Genomic DNA, 27,411 nt, shown 5'->3' on the forward strand with positions numbered 1-27,411 from the left:
AAAATATTTTTTAGCTCCAGTTTAATCAAAAAATAGTCCAAAAAATAACTCTAAAGTTTGCCGACGTTTTTAATTTTTTAATTTTTTTTTTTTAGTGGAAAAATTAAAATAAAAAAAATATTTTTTAAAAATTGCACTTATAGTTTTTAAATTTTTTTACAAATGAAAATTTTTTTTTAATAATTTTTTCAGTAAAAAAAAATTTTTAATTGTCGGCTAACTTAATTTTAATTCCAAAAAATTAAAAACATCGGCTAACTTTAATACTTATTATAATGACACTGAAGTTGACAGACATTAGAAATTTTTTTATAATTTTATAGCAATATAAATTATCATAAAAAAAATTTAACACATAAAAATTAATAAAAATTATAAAAGTGAAAATTTTTAAAAGCATTTTTTTTTTGTTATTAAAATTTTTAAAATTGACACTTGACAGCTAACAACTTAAATATTATTATTAAAAACTGATCATTGTAATAGATAAATATTTTTTTTTATTGATTGTAAGTAAATAAAAATTTTTTTAATTTTTTTTATCAGTTTTAAAAAAATTTTCATACTTATATTAAATACTTGAATCCTAATATAAAATTGAGATGAAATGTATGTGGCATCAATCTATTCGTAACGTGATTGGTCGAATATATCATAAGGATGAAAATATATGCAAATGCTACAGTCAGGCGCGCGCTTGCGCGCGCAAATTCAAATTCTAGTCCCATAATAAAATTGAGATGAAATGTATGTGAAACCAATTTATTCGTGTTGTGATTGGTTGAAAATATTTATTCTCATTCTGATTGGTTGAAAGTGAATATAATATACATAAACGACACATAAATATATCATGACAATAAATATGAGGCGCGCGCTTGTGCGCGCAAATTAAATTCTAGTCCCATATTCTAGTCCCATAATAAAATCCCATAATAAAATTGAGATGAAATGTATGTGAAACCAAACTATTCGTGATGTGATTGGTCGAATATATCATATGCATGAAAATATAGGCAAAGTCTATAGTCAAGGCACGCGCTTAGCGCGCGCAAATTTGAATTCTAGTTTTTTTTAAATTATACATTTTAGTAAGTAACATATGTTTGTAGTAAGTGAGGTTATACATCAATGTTTATATTTATATATTTACATAGTTGCAAAAGCTTTAATTAAAATGATTGTTAAAAATTTGTCAAGTGTTTTTATAAATAATTTTAATTTTTCAACGATTTGTAAAAATAATTATTATTTTTGTTTTAGAAAAATTTCAAGTATGTCGCGGCCAAGAGTATTGATCACACGTGGAGATATTCCGTCACCTGGGTATAAATTATTGCATCAGGAGTAAGTATTTAATTTTTACAAATTAAATTTAGCTGTCACTTGCTAATTTTTTTAATTTTATTCAACAAACAAATTTGTTCCAAAAAATTATTAAAAAAAAATTGCATTTTTTATTTTTTTAAAATTTCTACTTGCCAATTCATTTTTTTTTTCATTATTTATTTGTTACAAAAATGATCAAATATCTGCAAAATTAATTGTGAAAAAAAAGACCTTACTTTCCAGTTTTATAACAATAAAAATTAATTAATATTTCAGATGTGAGCTAATCGAATGGAAAAAAAGCACTCCAATTCCGCGATCAGAGTTGCTGTCAATGATAACCGGGGTCGACGGAGTCTTTTGTTTATTGACGGACAAAATAGACGAGGAAGTAATTTCCTCAGCAGGTCCGCAGCTGAAAGTGGTGGCGACGATGTCCGTAGGACTGGACCACCTGGACCTGAAGAGCTTGAAGGAGAGAAACATTAAAGTTGGTTACACTCCAGATGTATTAACAGACGCAACGGCGGAACTTACGGTAGCGTTGTTGCTGGCAACTTCGCGGCGGATAATTCAAGCCGAAAAAGCTTTGAGAGCGTAAGTGTTAACAAGTTATCTTGCAGTCACTAGGTAAACTATGAATAAATAAAATATTGCTTCATTAAACAACAATATGAAACCATGAAAAGGCACAACTCCAGGTCAAGACTTTTCCAACGATACCAAATTTAACCATAATAAAAAGGCCATTCGGCAGCCGAAATGGAAGTAGATTTTTTAAATAAAGAAAATTGATTTTTAATATAATAATATAAATACTAATAATTAGGGCTGTACAATTTGGCCGGTTAGGCCGGCTAAAAAAGTTAGCTAAGTTAATTAGCCAGTTAGCTGGCCAGCTTAGATAATTTAACCGATTAGCCGAATTAACTTAGCTAATTTGCCAATGGCTTAACCGGTTAACCTCGCTTAACTCAGCTAATTAGCCAACTGCTAAACCGGTTGAATAGCTAATTTTTTCAAATAAAGAAAATTGATTTTTAATATAATAATATAAATACTAATAATTAGGGCTGTACAATTTGGCTGGTTAGGCCGGCTAAAAAAGTAAGCTAAGTTAATTAGCCAGTTAGCTGGCCAGCTTAGCTAATTTAACCGATTAGCCGAATTAACTTAGCTAATTTGCCAACGGCTTAACCGGTTAACCTCGCTTAACTCAGCTAATTAGCCAACTGCTAAACCGGTTGAATAGCTAATTTTTTCAAATAAAGAAAATTGATTTTTAATATAATAATATAAATACTAATAATTAGGGCTGTACAATTTGGCTGGTTAGGCCGGCTAAAAAAGTAAGCTAAGTTAATTAGCCAGTTAGCTGGCCAGCTTAGCTAATTTAACCGATTAGCCGAATTAACTTAGCTAATTTGCCAACGGCTTAACCGGTTAACCTAGCTTAACTCAGCTAATTAGCCAACTGCTAAACCGGTTGAATAGCTAATTTTTTTAAATAAAGAATATTGATTTTTAATATAATAATATAAATACTAATAATTAGGGCTGTACAATTTGGCCGGTTAGGCCGGCTAAAAAAGTTAGCTAAGTTAATTAGCCAGTTAGCTGGCCAGCTAAGCTAATTTAACCGATTAGCCGAATTAACTTAGCTAATTTGCCAACGGCTTAACCGGTTAACCTAGCTTAACTCAGCTAATTAGCCAACTGCTAAACCGGTTGAATAGCTAATTTTTAACTTCCCGCTAAGAAAATCGAAGATTTTCAAAAATCGGGAAGTTATTGTTTTCACCCCGTTTTGCAAAAATCGAGTTTTCATCAGATCTCGACGTTTGAAGGTCACAGGAAGCTTCCCTGACTATCTCCGCGAGGTTGTCACGGTGTCTGTATGTATGTGTGTGTGTGTGAAAGTATGTGAACCACTTATAACTTTCGAACGGCTTGACCGATTTCATCGCGGTTGGTGCCATTCGAAAGAGCTTGACCAAACTTAGATTTTTAAAACTATTTGGACCGATTCAGATCAATAGATTTTGAGAAATCTTAAAAAAACTGAAAAAAAATTTTTTTTCAAATGTGGTTTTTTTGGAATAACTTTTAAACGGCTCAATAGTTCAATTCCAAAAACTGATCAGCTCTTAATCTCAAAAAACCACGTCGATCGCCACCAGTCCGGTCAAAATCGGTTGATTCGTTCGAGAGATATCGTGAACGAAAGAAAACCGAAAAAAGTGTTTTTTCGGAATAACTCCGAAATTCTTAGCGCGATCAATTCAAAATTTGAGATTCTTTGTGAGGCTTGAAAAACTGCGTCGAATGCTTCTAACCGCGTAAAAATCGGTTTATTCATTCAAAAGTTATTGCGGTTTAAAAATTCAAAAAATAGTGTCTTATCAAATCTCTATCAGACTTTTGAGCTCGAAGAGCTTTAAAGCATAGGAAAGCAATCTCTTTGAGCTCGGAGAGCTCAAAATAACCCATAAATTTTATTTTTGAGCTCGAAGAGCTCAAAAACGTCATTGGTGCAATTTTAAGCGCCTAAGTATGGAATTAGCGGGAAGTTGCAGGGATGGCCTTCAGGGTCAACCGTTTTCCTAATTTTTTATATGATTTTTGTTGTATACTGAGGTGCGTATAATAGATAGATAGATAGATATATATTTATTTGTCCTTAGAGCCGAAGCTCCCTCAAGGCCATCAATAAGCAATACATTTTATATATATATATATATATATATATATATCTATAAGTATACAGTATAAAAATACAATTACAATAGTACTGTAAGTTTGATAATATAACAACAGCAAGGTTTTAAAGTTACCTAAATACAATAAAGTTACTTAGTAAATTTACAGTAGTTAGTTAGTAAATTTATAAACACTTTGAGACACTTTGAAAGAGAAATTATAATTAATAAATACATACATATATAAACTTTTGAACGAACTACATTTTCTGACTCAGCTCGACAAACTGAGTCAGAAAATAGCTGAATTTTTTAAAAGTTGCGCCATGAGGATGGCTGCAATAGTTAGATTTTTATAAAATCTACTAAAAACCCATTTTATCATATAAATATACTGGCCAATTTGAGCAAAAGAATTTTGCTTATTCTCTTAATAATATAGATTAATCTAAAAATATTCTTAGACCCAGAAATTTATATTTATTTTACCGGAATTTTCCCGCTAGCAAATCTATTCTTGATAATATATTAATCAAACTAGTTCTAGTTAATTTTAATTTTATAAAATATTTTGTAAGACTTTAAAATTTGGCATCTATGTCAAGCTAAAAAATATATAAGATTAATTAATTTTATAATTTTTTAGAGGAGAATGGACTTCTTGGTCCCCAACCTGGATGTGCGGACCAGGTCTCGCTGGATCCATAGTTGGGATAGTGGGTCTGGGTCGTATCGGCGCCAGAGTTGCGGAGTATCTTTACCCGTTCCGTGTATCAAAAATTCTCTACTCCAGCCGCAGCGAAAAATCAGCTGCGGCTGCCTTTAAAGGCCAGAGAGTTCCTCTGGACCAACTGCTAGCTGAAAGCGACTTTGTCATTGTAACAATCGCCCAGACTCCAGAAACTCGCGGGATGTTCAACGAGGAAGCTTTCGGCAAGATGAAAAAATCCAGCATTTTTATCAATGTCAGCAGGGGAGAAATTGTTGATCAAGATGCGCTGGTAAAAGTTTTGAAGAATCGAGGGATTAGAGCCGCTGGGTTGGATGTCATGACTCCAGAGCCTATTCCGTTAGACCACGAGCTTCTCAAACTTGATAATTGCGGTAAGTATTTTTAAAAATATTATTTTTTAATTGTAAGTTTGTAGAATAAATATTTATGACATTAAAGTTAGAAGTCACTTGATGGTTTTTTAATTTTATTTAACAAAGAAATTTTTTCTGAAAAATCATTTTTAAAAAATTGCATTTATAATTTTTAAAAATTTCTAGATTTCAATTTTTTTTTCTTATTAGGTAGATTTCATAGAAATCAATCTTTTGCATTGGTCCTCATGTTGGAATTTACTCGGAATTTTGTCGTAATATCTCTTAACTAGTCGAGTAAAGCTCAAAAATAACATTAGTTAAAAAATTTATATATATATGTTATATAACGCAGGATGTTGCCGCGATTGTGTCTACAGTTCTTGACGGATCTAGATGAAATTTGTTACACATATTCTATAGATAATAACCTTGGATGAGTTCGAAGATGAGTGAAATCCATCAATAAGTTTAGAAATGGCAGCTCTTTAAAATTATCAAAATAGTGAAAATCACGTTTTCGGTGACCTCATTGATGTATAACTTTTGATTGAAAAGAGATACCTAATTTGTGATAAATTCATGTGAAAGCTCATGAAATTACTTTTAATTTGACGTATATAACATTTACATTTTGACCATTTTTACACGCTTTATATTAGCTTCACTTGTATGTCAGTTTGTCAGTATGTCAGTAACTCTCCGTGGGTAATCTGCGCGCCTGCGGCCTTCCTTGGTTCTGGTAGCCGTTTCTCAGGCTCGCTCTCCGAAATCGAACTCTGATTCCCCGTATTTATAATATTTATAAATAATTATTTTTTTATTAGCTTCACTTGTATGTCAGTATGTCAGTATGTCAGTATGTAACTCTCCGTGGGTAATTTGCGCGCCTGAATATTTTTGATAATCAACAAATAATAGTTTAAAAAAACTAAAAAATCACGCTTTTATAAATAAACCAAACTAAAAAGTAAAAAATAAATAATAGTTTAAAAAAACTAAAAACACGCTTTTTATAGAAAACCAAACTAAAAAATAGAAAATAAATTTAAATTAAGAATAGTGTTAAAAATTTCAATAAATATAAATTAATAATAGTGTAAATAAAAAAAATGTATTTTATTTTAAAAAAAGCGTGGGGTGCTTTTTAAGATATTATCAAAATGATAATCACTCTACTCATATCTGTCAATAAAATATTTATAACTATTGACACCATGCACCTCACGCTTTTTTTAAAATAAAATACATTTTTTTTATTTACACTATTATTAATTTATATTTATTGAAATTTTTAACACTATTCTTAATTTAAATTTATTTTCTATTTTTTAGTTTGGTTTTCTATAAAAAGCGTGTTTTTAGTTTATTTAAACTATTATTTATTAGTTATTTTATCAAAGTTAAGAGTTCTATTGAACCATTTTCAGGCAATGTGTAGTGCAACCGACTTATGAATATTATTCTGTTGAGAATTCTCAACAGATCCTAATGAAATTTAGTATGCAAATTCTTTACACAATTAGCTTGCATGAGCATTAAAATGAGTGAAATCCTTCGTTTAGTTTAGAAATAGTAGCTCTTCAAAATGTTCAAAATAGTAAAAATTACGTTGCCGGTGACTTTATTTATGTATAACTTTTAATAGCAAAAAGATAGCTGATTTTTGATAAATTCATGTAAAAGCTTACAAAATTATTTCTAATTTGACGTATACAACGTTAACTTTTTGACAATTATTAGTTATTTTATCGAAGTTATTCACCACAAAAAAATTATTAAAATTACAAAAATTATAAAAATTGTGATTTTTGTAATTTTACTTCTGAACAACTTTTGATTGAAAAACGATAGCTCAATTTTAAAACTTTCACTTTAAAGTTGGTTAATTTCTCTTTAATTTATTTTTGAAAAATTTAATTTTTTGACAATTTTGTAAATATCAATGTCAATAATATTTCAAATGATGGTTCGATTTGAAAATAATTAAAAGAAACTATACTTTCATTAATAAAAGTTTAAGTAATAATTATTCGACAAATTTTTTTTATAATTATTTATAATTACAAAAAATTGAAATCTACCTTCCATCTCGGGCGGAGCCGAATGGCTTACTTTTTTTTTTTGCCATAATTTATTTGTTAAAAAAATTCTAAAAATTGTTAAATGTCTGCTAAATTAATTCTCATTAAATATTTAAATATTTACTGAAGTAACTTACGGATAAATTTTTTTTAGTATTGCTGCCGCATATTGGAAGCGCCTCGACAGAAGTAAGGGAACAAATGTCGGTCATTACTGCTAATAACATTTTAGCTGTTCTGAAAGGAAATCCTGAATCAATGCCGTCTCCTCTAAAAATGCAATAAATATTTTTACAATTATTGTTTTAATATGAGAAAATTATTTTTTTTAATATAATAAATTTCTTTAAAAAATTAAACTACAAACAATTAAAATTTTTTTTTTTTAATTCAACATGCATTATTAAACTATTTTTTTCGAATGTAGTATAAATATATTAAAATTATTTAAAAATATTTCATGGTAAAAAAATATGGAAAATATTATCTATGTTAAAAAAAAAAAAAAAAAACAATTTTTAAAATTTTTAAAAATACTTTTCTAAAAATATAATTTTTAAAAATACTTTTAACAAAGTAACAATTTTCCTAATAAAAAAATGCCTGGGACAGCAAAAAACATCCTTACAAAGAATCACCCACACGGAAAAAAGTAAACTGTAATAAATAACATTCGATTTATAATAAGTAATGATCAACTGCTAAAAATTACCATTTCAAACAGTAAAATCGTGATTTTACTATTCACTTTATAATATTTACAATTTAAACGTTACAATTTACTCTTTACGTGGAAGAAAATACTATTTCAAACAGTAATATTAGCTATGTAAATGTCTAAAATGTTAAAGTATAATAATTAAGAATTCAGACTTTGATATTTATCATTTCGTACCTATAGAATGATCTTATGATATGTAAAAAGTATAAAATAAAGTTAGTAAATTTAAATTAGTGTCTCTAATATTATTATTAAAGATATTTTCATGACCGATTGTATATATATAATGAAAGTTTCATGCCATCTTGGTCAAATGACTAGTGGATCTAACCCTAGCAGTTTTGTAAATGCCGAAAAAATGTCGCAATTATACAGTATTAATGCGGTATTTTTTCGGTTGTTTTGGTCAGAGTTTTTTTATCGAAAAATTACGGAAAATTTACCGTGAAAATGCGATACATTTACGCTGAAAATGCGGCATATTTACGGTAATAAGGCGGTAAAATGACTGTATTAAAACCATATTTAAAAAATAGTGTCAAATTAATTAACGCTCGGACTGGGATTCGAACCCAAAACCTTCTGGGGACATGTCGGCTACTCTACCATTTGAGCTACACGGTCTATACATTGTTTTTTTGCTTATTCTATATACATTAAACCACACCGTCCATCTTACGATAAGCATATTTAAAATTAAATAATATAATTATATATGTGAAACAATATAACTTTTCGATTTTAGAAAATTTGCAATTTTCTAAGTGAGAAATTAAAAATTGAAATTAAAATTAGAATATATTTACTTAACATATGTATTATTTTATATTAATTATCGCTAAATACCTAATTAAAAAATAATATTCTACATATTTTTTATTCAAAAACAGTATTTGTTTTTGCAAAGTAGCGATGGAGAATAAAAAGCAAAATTTGAAATTTTTCATTTTATTCATTTCATACTCGACTCGTCAAGGTCAAGCAATTTTGTGATCTTTAAATGTCTCTATCACAACCATATTATACTTATACAATAATATAAGTAGATGTACACGGAGAAAACACTTAAATTAAACCATCTTTTACTTTCTAAAATCCTTTCATATAGCTATTTAAAAAAAAAAACGTTTTGAAAAAAATTTTACATGGACGTCCGGATGTCACCCCATTTTGGATGTACCAATGATAACTCCCGAACAAATTGATATTTCAAGACCGGACTTTTTTTATTAGTTTTAGAATGTGATGAACTGGGTCCGTATTTCATGTCAGTAGCCTAGTTTACGTATTTTTTTTTTAAATTGAATTTTTATTAAAATTCATTACGATACAATCGTACAAAGACAAACAAATTTTTCTTATTTGTCACGTGAAAACTATGGCGCTACTTGATAAAGCTAGATTTTTTTAGACTGCGTGCGCATATAACAAGAAAAAAAGGCGCTGATATTTAAAAAAAAAAAATACTCGGTAAGAAATTACTTAATTATATTTTTCTTTTTTTTTATCAGTTACACAATTCATTTTTTCTTAAAATATAAATGAGCGTTATGAGGTGTGCATTTTTGGATTTTCCAAACTTTTTTTTTTATATATTATTTTATATTCCTTAAGGGATGAAAATATATTTTATAATTACTTATGTCGAGAGCAATTAGGTATTAAATTTATATATTTATGGCTTAATCCTCTTTTCTATTTTATTATTCCTAGTCTATTGTGCTGAATTTTCGGGGAGTAAAAATACACATTTTCTCCCCTCCGGGCAGAAAGCGTCAATTTTCTGCCCGCTGCGCTAAATGAAAATGCCGCTTTCCGCCTCCGTCGAGGAGAAAAATAGTATTCTCACCACGGGCAGGAAATAAGAAAGCCTCAGATCACATGTTTGTCGACCTCGGCTTCGCCTCGGTCAACAATTACATGTGATCTGAGACATTTCTTATTTTCCTGCCCTAGGTAAGAAATATACTATTTAACAATAACCTTTTTTACTAATAACTAAAGGTCTAGACTTAGGTTGTGGGGTTTTCCCAAAAGTTTTATTATAATTGTAAAAATAAATTTAATGTTGAGTTTCGCGCAATCAAAGGAGTATCATCAGTGCTCGCGTGGCAGCGCCAGTCGCGATTCAACTAAACCGTGATATGACATCACACTACATAGAAGTAGTAACCATTTGTAAATTTTTTTCACTATAGATGGAACTAGATTCCGTCCAGCATGGAAACCAGTTAAATCTCGTTTTTTCCGTGTACTTTTCTCCATAGGGACCGAGCCCTAACTGTAGAGGCAGCACATCTGTCGGAAGTGGCGCACTCTGGTGTTAAATTTACACAAAAAACGGGCAAAAATATTGCAATTGTTAATGAAATAATAATGAAAAATAGGAAAAAATAATTAATTACAGTTTTTAACGGGTAACAACCGATCGTATTCAAAGCAGAAATGATTGAAATTGTGAAAAAACTTTTGAACCTAGATATTTATGGAATCTAGTTGAAGAAAAACATTTAAATACCTCAGAAAACATGAGCGCTAGGTTATGTCCCACTCCAGTTGCACTTCTATCGAGGTTATTTGTCTACCATTTTTCGACCGCGAACCACAGCCAGTCAGAGAAAAACATCAAAATTTCAGTGGTTAATTTATTTTACACTTTCAGTCCAGTGTAATTATATACTTTAAAGTATAACTAAATTATATTGATAAAAATACTGCCAAAAATCTATCAATTTATTAAGATAAAAATTAATAAAAAGTGAAACTCATGTTAAAATTCAAAACTTTTGCCCGTAATTTGTACATTTAAGTCACCAGTTGGCGTGACAGTCTAGAGGCTCGGTCCCTATACATATTTATAATTATTTATATTTATAATTATAAATTTATTTGTTAAAAACAATTAAAAAATTGTGAATTGACAGCTCAATTTAATGTAATTAATTTATTTGTTACAAAAATTAACAAACGGTCAAATAATCAAATATCTGTTAAATTAATATTTGAATATACAAAGCAGAAGCGACATCTGGTTTGACATAGTAGACTTTACTCAACAATAACTTTAACAAAACTTGCACAAAAAATAGTAAACAGAGAATGTAAAAAGTTTTATCAATAAAAATCAACTCTAATTATTAAAAAAAAAAAAAAAATTCACTTTTCATTATTAATCATATGAGTTGAAATTAATCAATAGTTTAATGTTTATATAATTTATTTTAAAGTGTTAATAATTTATTATTTTAGAGGTTATAATGTATTTAAAATTACTAGTGAATTTATTTATAATTTTCAATGGTAAGTATTTAATATTTAATATTTAAATAATTAATAATTATTTACGTCATTAATTTATTTTATTTTTCCAGATTTTCCTCCAGTCCCCGGAGAACTAGAAAATTCAACGGATATAAATTCAACATTTCCTACTTCAGAAATTGGAGCTAGTGATTCTGCGATTTCTGTCGAAGGCTGGTTGATAAATACCAATGACTCCGAGGTTGACAGTATTGATGTCAAAGTTGGAGATAAATTACTAACTGAGGAAGGCAATTTGACTGAAATTGGTAACGCAACAGTCACTGAACCTAATAGATCTGATCCGGTTTATAAAAATTATAATAATTGTATTACTGATCAAATTTATGAAGCTGTTGAGGTGACCATTTTTTTTTTAATTTTATAAATTAATTAATTAACACTTTTATTTTTAATTAATAAGTTAAGATTTTATAAAAATTAAATTTAGCAGATATTTAATAATTAAAAAAAATTTTTTTTTAAATAAATTATGGCGAAAAAAAATTAAAAAAAAATTGAAGTAGAAATTTTAATAAAATAAAAATTGCAATTTTTCAAAAGTAATTTTTTTTAACAAATTTATTTGTTAGAAAAAAATTTTTTTTAATTTTTAGTGACTGCTAACTTTAATGTCATTAAGGTTTTTTTTTACTATTTAAAATCAGCTGATGAAAGCTTGACAGTTTTTTTGGATTTTTAAAATTAATTATTTTAAAATGTTTGCACGAAAATAAGTTAATTTAAAAAATTATCAGATAATTTCAGTATTAAAGAAATTTTAAAAATTATCAATTAAAATTTTATAAATAAAAATTTTTAAGTTATAAAAATAACTTTCAATAAATAATTTTATGATTTTAGCACATAAAAAAATTCAGGACGAATAAAATTAATAATTAATATTTTTAATTTCAGATTGTTAATGCCACTAGATTAATGGAATTATTAATAATTGAGCCATCGCCAGTTAATCGTACTGACAATACAACAACTAAAGATAATAAATCTAATCCTCGTACATGTTTGCTAGTGCTCTTTTATTCACGGTGGTGTGTATTTAGCAGTCAAGCTGCACCACACTTTAATGCGCTACCTCGTTTTTATCCGCATGTAAAAGCTGTTGCTATTGACGCTTCTAAATATCAAAAGTAAGATTATTATTATTATCTATATTATTAAGAGAATAAGAAAAATCTTGTGACCAGTGTATTTATATGATAAAATGGGTTAAATTTGGTATGATTGGAAAGCTATTGACCTGAAAAATGCTCTATTTCTAGATACATAATTAATAAATGACCTTGTATCTCGTGAACTATTGACATTTTTAAAGATATAAGCTCATCCCGATGTTACATTCATAAAGACCTTTCATTTGAGTACCCACATGCATTTTTGATATATTTTTCATATATCCATATATATAATATATATAAATATATAAAATATATGGAAAATTGATGTGGGTACTCAAATGAAAGCTCTTGATGAGTGTAACATTGAGATGAGCTTATATATTTGAAAACGTCAATATTTAAGAAAGTACAGGGCATTTTAAGAAATATCTTGTGAACTATTGACATTTTTTAAGATATAAGCTCATCCCGATGTTACTCTCATCAAGACCTTCCATTTGAGTACCCACATCAATTTTTTATATATTTTATATATTTATGTATATTATATATATGTATATATAAAAAATATATCAAAAATGCATGTGGGTATTCAAATGAAAGCTCTTGATGATTGTAACATCAGGATGACCTTATATCTTTAAAAACGTCAATGGTTAAGAAAGTACAGGGCATTTTAACAAATATCTTGTGAACCATTGACATTTTTAAAGATATAAGCTCATCCCGATGTTACACTCATCAAGACCTTTCATTTGAGTACCCACATGCATTTTTATATATTTTTCATATATACATATATTTAATATATATAAATATATGAAAAATTGATGTGGGTACTTAAATTAAAGCTCTTGATGAGTGTAACATCGGAATGAGCTTATATCTTTAAAAACGTCAATATTTAAGAAAGTACAGTGCAATTTAACAAAAGTCATTATTTAATAAATCAAAACATTTCTATATAGTTCACAAGTCACGGCTGTCACATAGTGACTGTAAAGTTGTTAGTTATTATTAATGAGAAAAATTTGAGAATTTCAATAATAATAATAATAAATTAAATTTAACTTAAAGTTGTTATTTTTATTATTTATTAATTGAACTAAAAATTTTTAGCTTTAACATGCAGTTTGGAATAGTCGGTGTACCAACACTGATGTTCGTCTACAACGGAAAGCCTCTGGTTAAATTCAACGAAACTTCATACACCCTAGAGTCATTCGCGCGATTCGTCACAGAGTACACGGGCCTGAAAGCCAATGAGTCTCTGTATGTGACTTCAGCAGACTTTGGTGGACCAGTTCCTAGCACGCCTTCCAATGAAACAGATTACTGTCTCGTAATGTCGTGGATTTTCATCGCAATGTGCTTTGTTTATTTCACGCTTCAATCACGCTGGTGGAAGCAGTTTGTTGAGCTCGTGCAAAATACTTGGAGGGAGAGCAATGCTCAGCACGAACATGCTGATTAAACTTTGTGATAATTTTTTTTTGTTTTTTTATTTAGAGTTAAGTAATTTGTTGATTAAATTAAATTATAAAATTAATTTATTGTTTGAAGGGTGAGACGCACTTAGAAGGCTAAAAAAGCAATTTTAAGAATATATATTTAAATATATGTACAGTAAAAAAATGAAATAAAAAAAAATAATTTTTTTTTTTTAATTCTAAGTGTGTGTAATTCTTCAAAATAAGTGTTTTTTTTTTATTTTTTATTTTAGACATGAAAGTAAAAGTCAAAAAAAGAAATATTAAATTTTTAGAATTTATTTTTCTAAAAAAATTATTAAAAATTTAAAGATGTTTTTTTTTTTTAATGAAAAAAAAAATTATTTAAAAATATTAAATTCAATTATTTTTAATAAAAATAAAAAATGAATGCCAGCAAAAAATAAAAAACTAAATTATTTTTTGATTTTTATAACAATTAGATTAAAAGAAAAAAATTCCACATTTTAAAAATTTGAAAAACTATACGTGCAAATTTTTAAAAATATTTTTCTATTGCTAATTCAATTAATAAAAAAAAATGAAAATTTTTCACTGTCGGCTAATTTTAGTTTCATTTAAATTACGATGAAAAAATTTTCGTATAAAAATTTCACATTTAAAAATGACAAAAAGTTACAAAGGCAAACATTTAAAAAATAATTAATTTTCTATAAAAATAAAAAAAAAATTGTCAAAAGTCAATGACATTAAAGTTTACAGCTGCTAAACTATTTTTTAATTTTATTTAACAAAAAAATTTGTCATGAAAAATTATTTTTACAAAATCGTATTTTTTATTTTCTTTCATTTCTAAATGTCAATTTTTTTTCATGAAAATTAATTTAACAGATAGTTGATAATTTTTGTTACAAATAAATTATAAAAAAAATTAACATATAGAAATTTTTAAAAAATTAAAATTAAAATTAAGTTAGCCGACATTTCAAAATTTTCAGAAATTTTTTATTGAAAAAATTTCAATTAAACAATTAAAAAAAAAATTTTTACACGTAAAAAACTTGAAAAACTATAAGTGCAATTTTTTATAAATATCTTTTTAGTTGTCATTTAATTAATAAAAAAAATTAGATTTTTAGACGTCTGCTAATTTTAGATAATAATAAAGTTAGCCGACGTTTTTAATTTTAATGATTTTTTTTCATTAAAAAAATGATTACAAAAAAATAAAAAAAAAATTCATTTGTAAAAAACTTTAAAAATTGTAAGTGCAATTAAAAAAAAATATTTTTTAACTCTAATTTAATAAATTAAAAAATTAAAAAATTAAGAACGTCGGCTTACTTTGGTATGAAAATTAATTTAGCAGACATTTGATAATTTTAATTATATTTTTGATAAATAAATTGTGGTAAAAAAAAATTGACATAGAAATTTTAAAAAATTAAAAATGTAATTTTTTAAAAATCATTTTTTGGAATGAAAATGAAGTTAGCCGACATTTCAAAATTTTCAGAAATTTTTTATTGAAAAAATTTCAATTAAACAATTAAAAAAAAAATTTTCACATGTAAAAAACTTGAAAAACTATAAGTGCAATTTTTTATAAATATCTTTTTAGTTGTAATTTAATTAATAAAAAAAATTAAAAAATTTTTAGACGTCTGCTAACATTTTTTGGAATAATAATAAAGTTTTTTTTTTCTCATTAAATTACAAGTCAAAAATATTTTTAGAAAATTGCACATATAGTTTTTAAATTTTCTTACAAATGAAAATTTTTTTTATTTTTCTGTGATAGAAAAATAATTATTTCAATAAAAAAAAATAATTAAAATTTTTAGATGTCGGCTAACTTAATTTTTAATTTTTTGGAACAAATTTTTTTGTTAAATAAAATTAAAAAAATGTCAAGTGACTGCTAACTTTAATATCATAACTTAAGTATCATCAGCTGATTTCAATATAATAAAAAAAATCTCTATAATTACTATTTAAAAAAATTTAATTTAAATATAAATAAACTAGCTGTTACCCGCCCGCTCCGCTGGGCACTTTATAGAATTGTATTTTTAGATCTAGACTTGAAATTTAATTGGAGTATTGTTTTGATTTGCACAGATTCCAAATTCCATCGGATTGCCCTGTATTTTTTATCCATGTGATTATTCTAGCTAAAATTCATTGTAACTTTCAATGTGCAATCACTATAACATTCCTGTATCTTTCTTCCAAAAATGAATATTAATTGACACGAAGAAAAAAATTTGAAATGAGCATTGAAAGTTTCAGTTAAAGTTATTGCAGGTCTCATAATTGTGGTTGAGATCTTTCTAGTTTAAAGTGCGATTAATTTTGCCTTTAATTAAAAATTCCTCCGTGACATCAATTATTCATAGAAAATTATTTATGCATGATTTTTATCAATTTTCTCATAATAAGTATACATCTCTTACAGAAAATTCCTACCCAATTTAGAGTCTGTAGGAGCTATAGCTTGAAAATTAAAAATTTTCATTGTTGATACCCACCCCCGCAACCCCCTGTGGGGTGGGATATCGTAAAATTCGTTCGTCAATTATTTTTACATCACTTACAGAAAATTCCTACAAAATTTGGAATCTGTAGGAGCTATAGCTTGAAAATTAAAAATTTTTATTGTTAATACCCACCCCCGCAACCCTCTGTAGGGTGAGATATTGTAATATTTGTTTATAGATTATTTCTACATTTCTTACAGAAGATTCCTACTAAATTTGCAGTCGATAGGAGCTATGGTTTAAAAACGGGAATTTTTCATTGCTAACGCCCCCGCAACCCCCCTTGTAGGTGGAATTTCGTAAAATACGTTCTTAACTGACCTCTACTCGGCGAAAGGAATATTCCTACTAAATTTCAAGTCTCTAGGTCTTATAGTTCCAGAGATATCGTGATGAGTGACTATATACGTGGAAATCTCATATATATATATATATCCCGTGTAAAAAAAAATTTCCTGAAAAGTTCCGGAATAGTTCCTGGTCCAGAACGTTCCTATGATAAGACAATCCGGAACATCCCCGGAATACTTCTGCAATGTTCTCGAAATAGTTCTGGAACATCCGTGGAACACTTCCGGAACATTTCCGGAAAATCTCCGGCAGATTTATAGAACATCGCTGGAATACTTCCAGAATAAATTAGGAATACTTCCGGAACATCTCCGGTACATTCCTGGAATATTCCCGAAATACTTCTGGAACAAATCGGGAATAGTTACAAAATATATCGGGAATACATCGGGGATATGTTTAAAATATTCCTGGAAAAATCCTCGAATACTTCTGAAACATTTCCGGTAAACGTTTGGATTATGTTCCGGAAGTATTCCTAATTTATTCTCGAAGTATTCCAGCGATGTTTTATAAGTCTGTCGGAGATTTTCCGGAAATGTTCCGGAAGTGTTCCATGAATGATCCAGAACTATTTCGAGAACATTGCAAAAGTATTCCGGGGATGTTCCGGATTGTCTTATCATAGGAACGTTCCGGACCAGGAACTATTCCGGAACTTTTTTTTTACACGGGATATATATATATAATAGTTACGGACAGTGTCTCGGATAGCTTAAGGGTAGAGCAGTTGGCGCGACACCAAAAGATCCAGGTTCGATTCCTGGTCTGAGCATTTTCCGAGTTATTTTTTCGATGACCGAAAAAAGTTTCACTGAGTAAAAAATTAACTTCTTTGCTTAATCTTAATTAAAAATAAAAAAATTTTTAATTATTAGATATATTCACCCGAAGATAGTATTGAGTGCTCATACCAACAATAAAAAGTGGTGAAAATAAATTTAATAAATAAAAATTTAATGTAAAATTTAAAATTAGTCTAACATCAATTTGGATCGGGTATAATGGCTTTGAAATATAGAACTCTTTATTTAGTAAAAATACCGATCTTCGGAAAAAATAGTAAATTATATATATATATATATATATATATATATATCCTAACATAAAATTGAGATGAAATGTATGTGGCATCAAACTATTCGTAACGTGATTGGTCGAATATATCATAAGCATGAAAATATATGCAAATGCTATAGTCAGGCGCGCGCTTGCGCGCGCAAATTCAAATTCTAGTCCTAATATCCATTTTTATAATTTAGATGAAAAATATGAAAATATATCATGTAAGCAAACTATTCGTAACGTGATTGGTCGAATATATCATAAGCATGAAAATATATGCAAACTCTATAGTCAGGCGCGCGCTTGCGCGCGCAAATTTAAATTCTAGTATAATAAAAATTTTAAATTACTAACCTTAAAAAAAAATATCCGGAAAATTAGCCAACTTGACTTAATAAATAGTGACGTAACTTCCTGTAAGTTGGTGACGGTGAGGCGCACAAGTAAACAAGAAATGGCCGACTTCATGTATTCGTTTATCATTTATTATATTACAAACTTCATGATTGTTGTGAGTTGCATTTGTTTGAGCTGAAGTTCGTCTTTGGTGGTATTTTTAAAATTAAAATCAACATCAGCTGTCAGATCTTGATTCAAAATGTGATAATATTTTATTGCATAAAAATATTATTTTAATTAAAATAATTATTTGCTACTTTCGAGGTTACCTTTAATAAAAGTAAGTTTTTATATTTTTATTTTAATTTTTTTTTAATTTTCACTTTTCAAAATAGTTTCAGTGTTTTGTTTCGTTACTTTTTTTTTTTAGACAGAATTTTTCTGCACAATGGGACCTCCGATGATCATGTGTCCGATGTGCTGCAACGAGACGTTTGATAATTTGCAGTCACTGAGAGAACATTTGCTGAGTATGACAAATAATTTATACTGTCCAGGATGCTCTCAGAGGTACGACACCATGGATGATCTTATTCAGCACCTGGAAAAGTGCACCGATGATGATAGTCATCAAAAAAACGATGACAGTATGTCAGTTCAAACGGACAGTCGTAATTTAAAAGCAGATAGGAATGAAATTCTTATGGTAAGTTTTTTTTGTAATTTATTTAAAATTAAAATTTTTATTTTTTTTATCGTAAAATTATTTTTAGTGTAAAAATTTATTTTTTTGAAATTTGTTAAAAAATTTTTTATCTAATTTTTATTTTAAAAAATTTAATTCTTAAGAATTAAAATTATTTTTATTGCAAAAATTTGTCTAAATTTAATTTTTTGAATTTTGTTAAAAAGATTTTTTATCAAATTTTTACTTTAAAAAATTTAACTTTGATGTTTATTAAATTTTTTTTTTTAAATTATAATAAATTAAAAATTTCATTTTAATTCTGATTAAAAAAATTTTAATTTTGAAAAATTTAACTTTAATTCTTATTAAAAATATTTAAATTAATTTTTTTTTATTAAATTTTTTTTAGTGAAAAAATTTGTCTAAAAATTTAATTTTTTTAATTTTGTTAAAAAGATTTTTTATCAAATTTTTATTTTAAAAAATTTAATTTTAATAAAAATAAAATAAATAAAAACTTTAATTCTTGGTAAAAATAATTAAAATTATTTTTTTGAATTAAAATTATAATAAAATAAAAAATTAACTTCAATTTTTATTAAAAATATTAAAATAAATTGTTTTTTTATCATTAAATTATTTTTAGTGTAAAAATTTGTCTAAATTTATTTTTTTGAGTTTTGTAAAAAAATTTATCTAATTTTTTGTAAAATTATTTTTAGTGTAAAAATTTGTCTAAATTTAATTTTTTGAATTTTGTTAAAAAATTAAAATTTTGAAAAATTTAACTTTAATTCTTATTAAAAATATTTAAATTAATTTTCTTTTATTAAATTTTTTTTAGTAAAAAAATTTGTCTAAATTTAATTTTTTTAATTTTGTTAAAAAGATTTTTTATCAAATTTTTATTTTAAAAAATTTAATTTTAATAAAATTAAAATAAATAAACACTTTAATTCTCGTTAAAAATAATTTAAATTATTTTTTTGAATTAAAATTATAATAAAATAAGAAATTAACTTCAATTTTTATTAAAAATATTAAAATAAATTGTTTTTTTATCATTAAATTATTTTTAGTGTAAAAATTTGTCTAAATTTATTTTTGAGTTTTGTAAAAATTTATCAAATTTTTGTAAAATTATTTTAGTGAAAAAATTTTTCTAAAAATTTAATTTTTTTAATTTTGTTAAAAGATTTTTTATCAAATTTTTATTTTAAAAAATTTAATTTTAATAAAATTAAAATAAATAAACACTTTAATTCTTGTTAAAAATAATTGAAATTATTTTTTTGAATTAAAATTATAATAAAATAAAAAATTAACTTCAATTTTTATTAAAAATATTAAAATAAATTGTTTTTTTATCATTAAATTATTTTTAGTGTAAAAATTTGTCTAAATTTATTTTTTTGAGTTTCGTTAAAAAATTTTTTATTAAATTTTTATTTTAAAAAATTTTAATTTAATTCTGATTAAAAATAATTAAACTTATATTTTCAATTAAAATTATAATAAATTAAAAATATAACTTCAATTCTTATTAAAAATATTTAAATTAATTTTTTTTATCGTTAAATTATTTTTAGTATAAAAATTTGTTTAAATTTAATTTTTGTAACTTTGTTTAAAAAAATTTTTTATTTAAAAAAATTTAACTTTTATTTTTATTAAAAATAATTAAATTTATTTTTTAAATTAAAATTTCACTATTAATTATAACATTAAAATTTTCCAGGACACCAATGTTGGAGAAATAAATTTTTTAAATCCAGTTAACAACCAGCAGTTGCTGATATCTGACGCGCGAACTTTAGAAGTTGATGAAAATGGTAACTAATTAATATTAATAATAAAAAAAAGTTTTTTTTTTAATTAAAAAAAAAAAATTTAATAAATTGTTAATAATATTTTTAGGAGACATAAAAGTTGTAGATCCATTAGAAGTAGCAAATAAGCAGCTCAAACTAAATAATATCCAAGAAGCGGACAAAGATTCTCCTGTGATAAGTATTCCCGAAGTTCTCAACACTCAGAATAATAATGAAAATGTTCTAACGATGTTGCCCGAGGACTCTGTTGAGTTTCTTGACTCAGATCAGAGTTTGTTAGAAATCCAGCATCAAGAAGGTGAATTGAATGATGATGAATTTATGAAAGTCAAGCAAGAGTTGTGCGAGGTAAAAATCGAGAAGGAAGAAGAGGTAAACAGGATTTGATTTTTTTGTCTTTTGAGTCCTGTCCTGTCCTATCCTCTGGTTCCTTATCAATCATTAATTCTTATTTTTTTTAATGAGTCTGAATTTTGCCGCAATAGTTTTAGATGATTAATTTTTTTTTTTTTTAATAATTTTTTAAGACTATTTCTAGATACATAATTAAGAAATGACCTTTTATCTTGTGAACTATTGATATTTTTAAAGATATAAGCTCATTCCGATGTTGCATTCATCGAGAGCTTTCATTTGAATACCCACATTAATTTTTCATATATTTATATATATTATATATATGTATATATGATAAATATATCAAAATGCATGTGGGTACTCAAATGAAAGCTCTTGATGAGTGTAACATCAGGATGAGCTTATATTTTAAAAAAGGTCTATAGTTAAACAAGTACAGGGCGTTTTAACAAATATTTTGTGAACTATTGACATATTTAAAGATATAAGCTTATCCCGATGTTACACTCATCGGGATCTTACATTTGAATACCCACATCAATTTTTCATATATTTCATATATTTATATATGTTTTGTATATGTCTATATGATAAATATATGAAAAAATGCATGTGGGTACTCAAATGAAAGCTCTTGATGAGTGTAACATCAGGATGAGTTTATATCTTTAAAAACGTCGATATTTAAGAATGTACCGTGCACTTTAATAAATATCTTGTGAGTTATTGACATTTTTAAAGATGTACGCTCACCCCGACATTACACTCATCGAGACCTTTAATTTGAGTACCCACATCAATTTTTTATATATTTTATATATTTATATATATGTATATTTGAAAAATATATAAAAAATGCATGTGGGTACTCAAATGAAAGCTCTTAATGAGTGTAACATCAGGATGAGGTTATATCTTTAAAAATGTCAATAGATAAAAAAATGCAGTGAATTTTAACAGATATCTTGTGAACTATTGATATTTTTAAAGATATAAGCTCATCCCGATGTTACACTCATCAAGAGCTTTCATTTGAGTACCCACATCAATTTTTCATATATTTCATATATATATATAATATACATAAATATATAAAATATATGAAAAATTGATATGGGTACTCAAATGAAAGCTCTTGATGAGTGTAACATCAGGATGAGCTTATATTTTAAAAAAGGTCTATAGTTAAACAAGTACAGGGCGTTTTAACAAATATTTTGTGAACTATTGACATATTTAAAGATATAAGCTTATCCCGATGTTACACTCATCGGGATCTTACATTTGAATAGCCACATCAATTTTTTATATATTTATATATGTTTTGTATATGTCTATATGATAAATATATGAAAAAATGCATGTGGGTACTCAAATGAAAGCTCTTGATGAGTGTAACATCAGGATGAGTTTATATCTTTAAAAACGTCGATATTTAAGAATGTACCGTGCACTTTAATAAATATCTTGTGAGTTATTGACATTTTTAAAGATGTACGCTCACCCCATTACACTCATCAAGACCTTTAATTTGAGTACCCACATCAATTTTTATATATTTTATATATTTATATATATGTATATTTGAAAAATATATAAAAAATGCATGTGGGTACTCAAATGAAAGCTCTTAATGAGTGTAACATCAGGATGAGGTTATATCTTTAAAAATGTCAATAGATAAAAAAATGCAGTGAATTTTAACAGATATCTTGTGAACTATTGATATTTTTAAAGATATAAGCTCATCCCGATGTTACACTCATCAAGAGCTTTCATTTGAGTACCCACATCAATTTTTCATATATTTCATATATATATATAATATACATAAATGTATAAAATATATATATGTATATTATATATATATATATATATAATATACATAAATATATAAAATATATGAAAAATTGATATGGGTACTCAAATGAAAGCTCTTGATGAGTATACCATCAGGATGAGCTTATATCTTTAAAAATCTCAGTAATTAAGAAATGACCTTCTATCTTGTAAACTGTTGACATTTTTGAAGATATAAGCTCATCCCTACGTTACACTCATCGAGACCTTTCATTTGAGTACCCACATCAATTTTTCATATATTTTATATATTTATATATATGTATATATGATAAATATATCAAACATGCATGTGGGTACTCAAATGAAAGCTCTTGATGAGTGTATCATCGGGATGAGCTTATATCTTTAAAAAAGTCAATATTTAAGAAAGTACAGTGCAATTTCACAAAAGTCATTATTTAATAACGCAAAATTTTATTTATTTATATGTTACAAGTCCCGGCAGTCACGTAGTGACTGCCAAATTGATTAATTATCGGTAAAATTCGCACTCATTGTCAATAAGTCATTCCATATTAAAACAGTAAATTTTAATATAGAATGACTAATTACAAAATCCCTGAAATTAAATCAGTAAATAATTACAGATAGACTCTTCAACTATCTACAACTGCAGCAGCTGTGGAATAAGCTTTAACTCCGTGATCGACCACATAAAAGAATACCACGAGGGCCAGGATGTGATCGTGGAGGTGAATGGCGATGGCGCAACAGAAGAAGCGACCGAGAGCCCGCCGATAAAAGTCGAAGAAAAACCTCAGCGAGCACACCCGCGGCAGAAGATGAACATCCTGAGGTCCGAGCCTACAGTTGACTCTGAAGGCCGCGCATTTGTGCGGAACGTCGTCCAGATCGAGGACTTCTGGGATAAAAAGGTGAAACCCGTGAACGCTAAGATGATAGAAAAATTTTTCGCGAATCCCGAGGCTCCGAAGCTGGCCAGGAAAAATGAGATTCCCCAGAGGATGTACAAGTGCAAGCAGTGCCTGGAACAATTTTCCAAACTCGCGGATTTCCGGAACCATGCTTGCTGCAACGGGTCTAATCAGTGCGACCATTGTGACCAGGCTTTCGCTACTGTTAAAGCACTCCAGTTGCATATGAAAGTCCACGGCGCCTGTCTGTCGCCTACTAAGAAGAACTTTGTCTGCAGGACCTGCGGGACTCAGTTCGCGTCACATAAAAGTCTTAGACTTCACTCCAGGATGCACGCTCCTGTTAAAGCTAGGCCTGTTGACGCTCCTGAAGGGAAACCTTCCACGCGCTTTACTTGTCAGGAATGCGGTACGATTTTATCTAAAAATTTTTTTTAATACATTATTAAGAAATGACCTTTTATCTTGGGAAATATTGAAGTTTTTAAAGATATAAGCTCATCTTGATGTTACACTCATCGAGACCTTTCATTTGAGTACCCACATCAATTTTTCATATATTTTATATATTTATATATATTATATATATATATATATATATGTGTATATGAAAAATATATGAAAATGCATGTGGGTACTCAAATGAAAGGTCTCGATGAGTGTAACATCAGGATGAGCTTATATCTTTAAAAAGGTTAATAGTTAAGAAAGTACAGGGCATTTTAAGAAATATCTTGTGAACTGTTGACATTTTTCAAGATATAAGCTCATCCTGATGTTACATTTATCAAGACCTTTCATTTGAGTACTCACATTAATTTTTGATATATTAATATATTTCATATATTTATATATATTATATACATGTATATATGATAAATATATGAAAAAATGCATGTGGGTACTCAAATGAAAGGTCTGGATGAGTGTAACATCGAAATGGGCTTATATCTTTAATAATGTCAATATTTAAGAAAGTTCAAGGCATTCTAACAAATATCTTGTGAACTATTGTCATATTTAAAGATATAAGCTCATCCCGATGTTACACTCATCAAGACCTTTCATATGAGTACCCACATCACTTTTTCATATATTTCATATATTTATATATATTATATATATGTATGTATGAAAAATATATCAAAAATGCATGTGGGTACTCAAATGAAAGCTCTTAATGAGTGTAACATCAGGATGAGCTTATTTCTTTAAAAATGTCAATAGTTAAAAAAATGCAGTGCATTTTAACAGATATCTTGTGAACTATTGACATTTTTAAAGATATAAGCTCATCCCGATGTTACACTCATCAAGACCTTTCATATGAGCACCCACATCACTTTTTCATATATTTCATATATTTATATATATTATATATATGTATGTATGAAAAATATATCAAAAATGCATGTGGGTACTCAAATAAAAGGTCTTGATGAGTATATCATCGGAATGACCTTATATCTTCAAAAATTTAAATACTTAAGAAAGTACAGTGCAATTTAACAAAAGTCATTGTTAAATTTTTAGGTAAAACATTGTCGGAGTCATATCGAGCTGCTCATATGTCGCTTCACGCTGGAGATACTGTAACTTGCGCTGTCTGCAATCGGAAATTCGATTCGGCAGATAGTCTGGCTATGCATGCAGCAGTCCACCCTGAGCTGGGTGTCCAGGTGCCAGCGAACCAGTCAGAAGTTCCCGAGCAACAGTCGCCTCTTGGAGTAGCTGCGACGGAAGACGATCAGGATCAGACTAAGCCTTATAAATGTCAGCACTGTGGAAGAAGATTCACTAGGCCGCACGAGAAAGTAAAGCATGAGCGGATACATACTGGGGAAAAGCCGCATGTCTGCGAGGTATGTTTTGAGAATATACCTGATTTAAATTTTTTATATTAATAAAAATAGTTAGGGTAAATAGACCAGTAGTTGATCGATTTGATACTAAAGTAATATTGTGGGAGTATATTAAAAATTCTATTTTTTTTTTCTAAGTATGCTGAGCCACAGTGTGTCAGGATGTTTATTAATTTTCTATTTTATTAATTTCTTAAATTTTATGTTATTAATTTTAAAAATTTTCTATTTTATTAATTTTAATTTTCTATTTTATAATTTTTTAAAAATTTTCTATTTTATAATTTTTTTTCATTTTCTATTTCATAATTTTTTTTTAATTTTCTCTTTAATCTATTTTTTCAGTTTCCTATTTTAGTAATTTCTCAAATTTTATGTTATTAATTGTAAAAATTTTTTTTGTTAATTTTCAAAATTTTCTATTTTCTTAATTTTAATTTTCTATTTTTTTATTTTTCTTAATTTTCTATTTCGTCAATTTTTTAAATTTTCTCTTTTATTTATTTTTTAAATTTCCTATTTTATTAATTTCTCAAATTTTATGTTATTAATTTTCTATTTTATTAATTTTAAAAATTATATTCATTTAAAAAATTATCCTATTTTATTAATTTCTTATATTTCATGTTATTAATTTTAAAAATTTTTTATTTTATCAATTTTAAAAATTTTCTATTTTATTAATTTTAAAATTTTTTTTTTGTCAATTTTAAAAATTTTCTATTTTATAATCTTTTAAAATTTTATATTTTTTCCAATTTTCAAAATTTTATTCATTTTATAAATTATCCTGTTTTATTAATTTCTTAAATTTCATGTTATTAATTTTAAAAATTTTTTGTTCTATCAATTTTAAAAATTTTCTATTTTATAATTTCTTAAAATTTTCTATTTTTAAAAATTTTTTAAATTTTTCATTTTGTTAATTAAAAAAATTTTCTATTTTATTAATTTTAAAAATTTTTTGTTTTGTCGCTTTTAAAAATGATCTATTTTATAATTTTAAAAAATTTTCTAATTTTAAAAATTTTATTAATTTTTTATTTTGTTAATTTTTTAAATTTTCTATTTTATAATTTTTAAAAATTTTATATTTTATTAATTAAAAAAATTTTATTAATTTCCAAAATTAACTATTTAATAAATTAAAACCTTTTCAGGTGTGTGGAAAAAAATTCCGAGTATCATACTGTTTAACTCTGCACATGCGAACCCACACCGGAGTCCGTCCTTACGAGTGCCAGCACTGTCATAAGCGTTTCAAAGCTTCCTCGGTGTACAATCACCACCTGCTGACCCACGGCGAGGAGCGGGCGTACACTTGCCCTCACTGTCCCAAGAACTTCAAAACTCGCGTCCAATTAGCGGGTCACAAAAATAGTCACACGAAGCCTTTTCATTGCACGGAATGCACGCGACCTTTCGCTTCTCTTTACGCAGCCAGAGCTCACATTGCAACTCACAAAAAGGAGAATAATCTAAAATTCACCTGCCACCTCTGCGGAGCTTCTTACGGGCGGGCTTTTGCTCTTAAAGATCATCTTAAAACCCACAAGGAAGAGACCGATGAAGCTTTACCACCTGAGCCAGCTCACGAAGAAGAAATAAATCAAGATTTTCTACTCGAAGAAGATGAAATGATTGAAGAAATTTTAGATAGTTAATAATTGTTTTTTTGTTTAGTTGTTCATCCATTTAAAAAATAATTTTTCTTATAATTATTGATATTTATGTCTATAAATCTGTTGTTCAAATTAACTTTCAAATTTGAGGATTTAAAAGTTTATAAGTTTATTTAATATACTAATTTAATTAATTATTTGAATGAAT

The 27,411-nt window shown here is 26.8% G+C and overlaps 3 protein-coding genes and 1 long non-coding RNA gene across 7 annotated transcripts; 3 read left to right on the forward strand and 1 right to left on the reverse strand.

The window, feature by feature from the left end:
- The first annotated feature begins 198 nt into the window (after positions 1 to 198).
- On the forward strand, positions 199 to 7,533 carry LOC123269929 (glyoxylate reductase/hydroxypyruvate reductase). 4 transcript variants are annotated; one of them, XM_044735872.1, is made up of 5 exons: positions 199 to 211; positions 1,264 to 1,347; positions 1,606 to 1,926; positions 4,675 to 5,132; positions 7,353 to 7,533. In XM_044735872.1, the coding sequence occupies exons 2-5, from the start codon at positions 1,277 to 1,279 to the stop codon at positions 7,481 to 7,483; spliced, it is 981 nt and encodes a 326-aa protein (XP_044591807.1). In that variant the 5' UTR covers positions 199 to 211; positions 1,264 to 1,276; the 3' UTR covers positions 7,484 to 7,533. The 4 variants fall into 4 exon arrangements, with proteins under 4 accessions (XP_044591807.1, XP_044591806.1, XP_044591808.1 ...); XM_044735871.1 differs by lacking the exon at positions 199 to 211 and adding an exon at positions 940 to 1,091; XM_044735873.1 differs by lacking the exon at positions 199 to 211 and adding an exon at positions 1,096 to 1,120.
- Positions 1,862 to 18,209, reverse strand: LOC123269940. Its single transcript, XR_006510501.1, has 3 exons — positions 18,120 to 18,209; positions 7,336 to 7,468; positions 1,862 to 1,964 (listed from the first exon to the last, which is right to left on the reverse strand). It is a non-coding gene; the product is annotated as an uncharacterized LOC123269940 (long non-coding RNA).
- LOC123269931 (thioredoxin domain-containing protein 15) lies at positions 11,158 to 13,942 on the forward strand. The gene is made up of 4 exons (XM_044735876.1): positions 11,158 to 11,219; positions 11,291 to 11,580; positions 12,138 to 12,370; positions 13,478 to 13,942. The coding sequence occupies exons 1-4, from the start codon at positions 11,177 to 11,179 to the stop codon at positions 13,830 to 13,832; spliced, it is 921 nt and encodes a 306-aa protein (XP_044591811.1). The 5' UTR covers positions 11,158 to 11,176; the 3' UTR covers positions 13,833 to 13,942.
- A 62-nt stretch (positions 18,210 to 18,271) lies between the features above and the next one.
- On the forward strand, positions 18,272 to 27,403 carry LOC123269918 (zinc finger protein 665-like). Its single transcript, XM_044735841.1, has 7 exons — positions 18,272 to 18,444; positions 18,535 to 18,810; positions 20,531 to 20,624; positions 20,710 to 20,996; positions 23,432 to 24,128; positions 25,253 to 25,581; positions 26,742 to 27,403. The coding sequence occupies exons 2-7, from the start codon at positions 18,553 to 18,555 to the stop codon at positions 27,243 to 27,245; spliced, it is 2,169 nt and encodes a 722-aa protein (XP_044591776.1). The 5' UTR covers positions 18,272 to 18,444; positions 18,535 to 18,552; the 3' UTR covers positions 27,246 to 27,403.
- Positions 27,404 to 27,411: the final 8 nt, after the last annotated feature.

This window comes from Cotesia glomerata, linkage group LG7 (assembly GCF_020080835.1).
Source record: "Cotesia glomerata isolate CgM1 linkage group LG7, MPM_Cglom_v2.3, whole genome shotgun sequence".
In the NCBI taxonomy this organism is placed as follows: Eukaryota; Metazoa; Arthropoda; class Insecta; order Hymenoptera; family Braconidae; genus Cotesia; species Cotesia glomerata.

What these genes read in the sequence shown, in the direction of transcription:
- LOC123269929 (XM_044735872.1), top strand. Translation starts at nt 1,277, where the DNA reads ATGTCGCGGCCAAGAGTATTGATCACACGTGGAGATATTCCGTCACCT. An exon ending in TATAAATTATTGCATCAGGA is followed by an intron (nt 1,348 to 1,605) that starts GTAAGTATTTAA and finishes TTAATATTTCAG; the next exon opens with ATGTGAGCTAATCGAATGGA. An exon ending in TCTCAAACTTGATAATTGCG is followed by an intron (nt 5,133 to 7,352) that starts GTAAGTATTTTT and finishes AATTTTTTTTAG; the next exon opens with TATTGCTGCCGCATATTGGA.
- LOC123269931 (XM_044735876.1), top strand. Translation starts at nt 11,177, where the DNA reads ATGTATTTAAAATTACTAGTGAATTTATTTATAATTTTCAATG. An exon ending in AAATTTATGAAGCTGTTGAG is followed by an intron (nt 11,581 to 12,137) that starts GTGACCATTTTT and finishes TTTTAATTTCAG; the next exon opens with ATTGTTAATGCCACTAGATT. An exon ending in GACGCTTCTAAATATCAAAA is followed by an intron (nt 12,371 to 13,477) that starts GTAAGATTATTA and finishes AAAAATTTTTAG; the next exon opens with CTTTAACATGCAGTTTGGAA.
- LOC123269918 (XM_044735841.1), top strand. Translation starts at nt 18,553, where the DNA reads ATGGGACCTCCGATGATCATGTGTCCGATGTGCTGCAACGAGACGTTT. An exon ending in ATAGGAATGAAATTCTTATG is followed by an intron (nt 18,811 to 20,530) that starts GTAAGTTTTTTT and finishes AAAATTTTCCAG; the next exon opens with GACACCAATGTTGGAGAAAT. An exon ending in AAAAGCCGCATGTCTGCGAG is followed by an intron (nt 25,582 to 26,741) that starts GTATGTTTTGAG and finishes AAACCTTTTCAG; the next exon opens with GTGTGTGGAAAAAAATTCCG.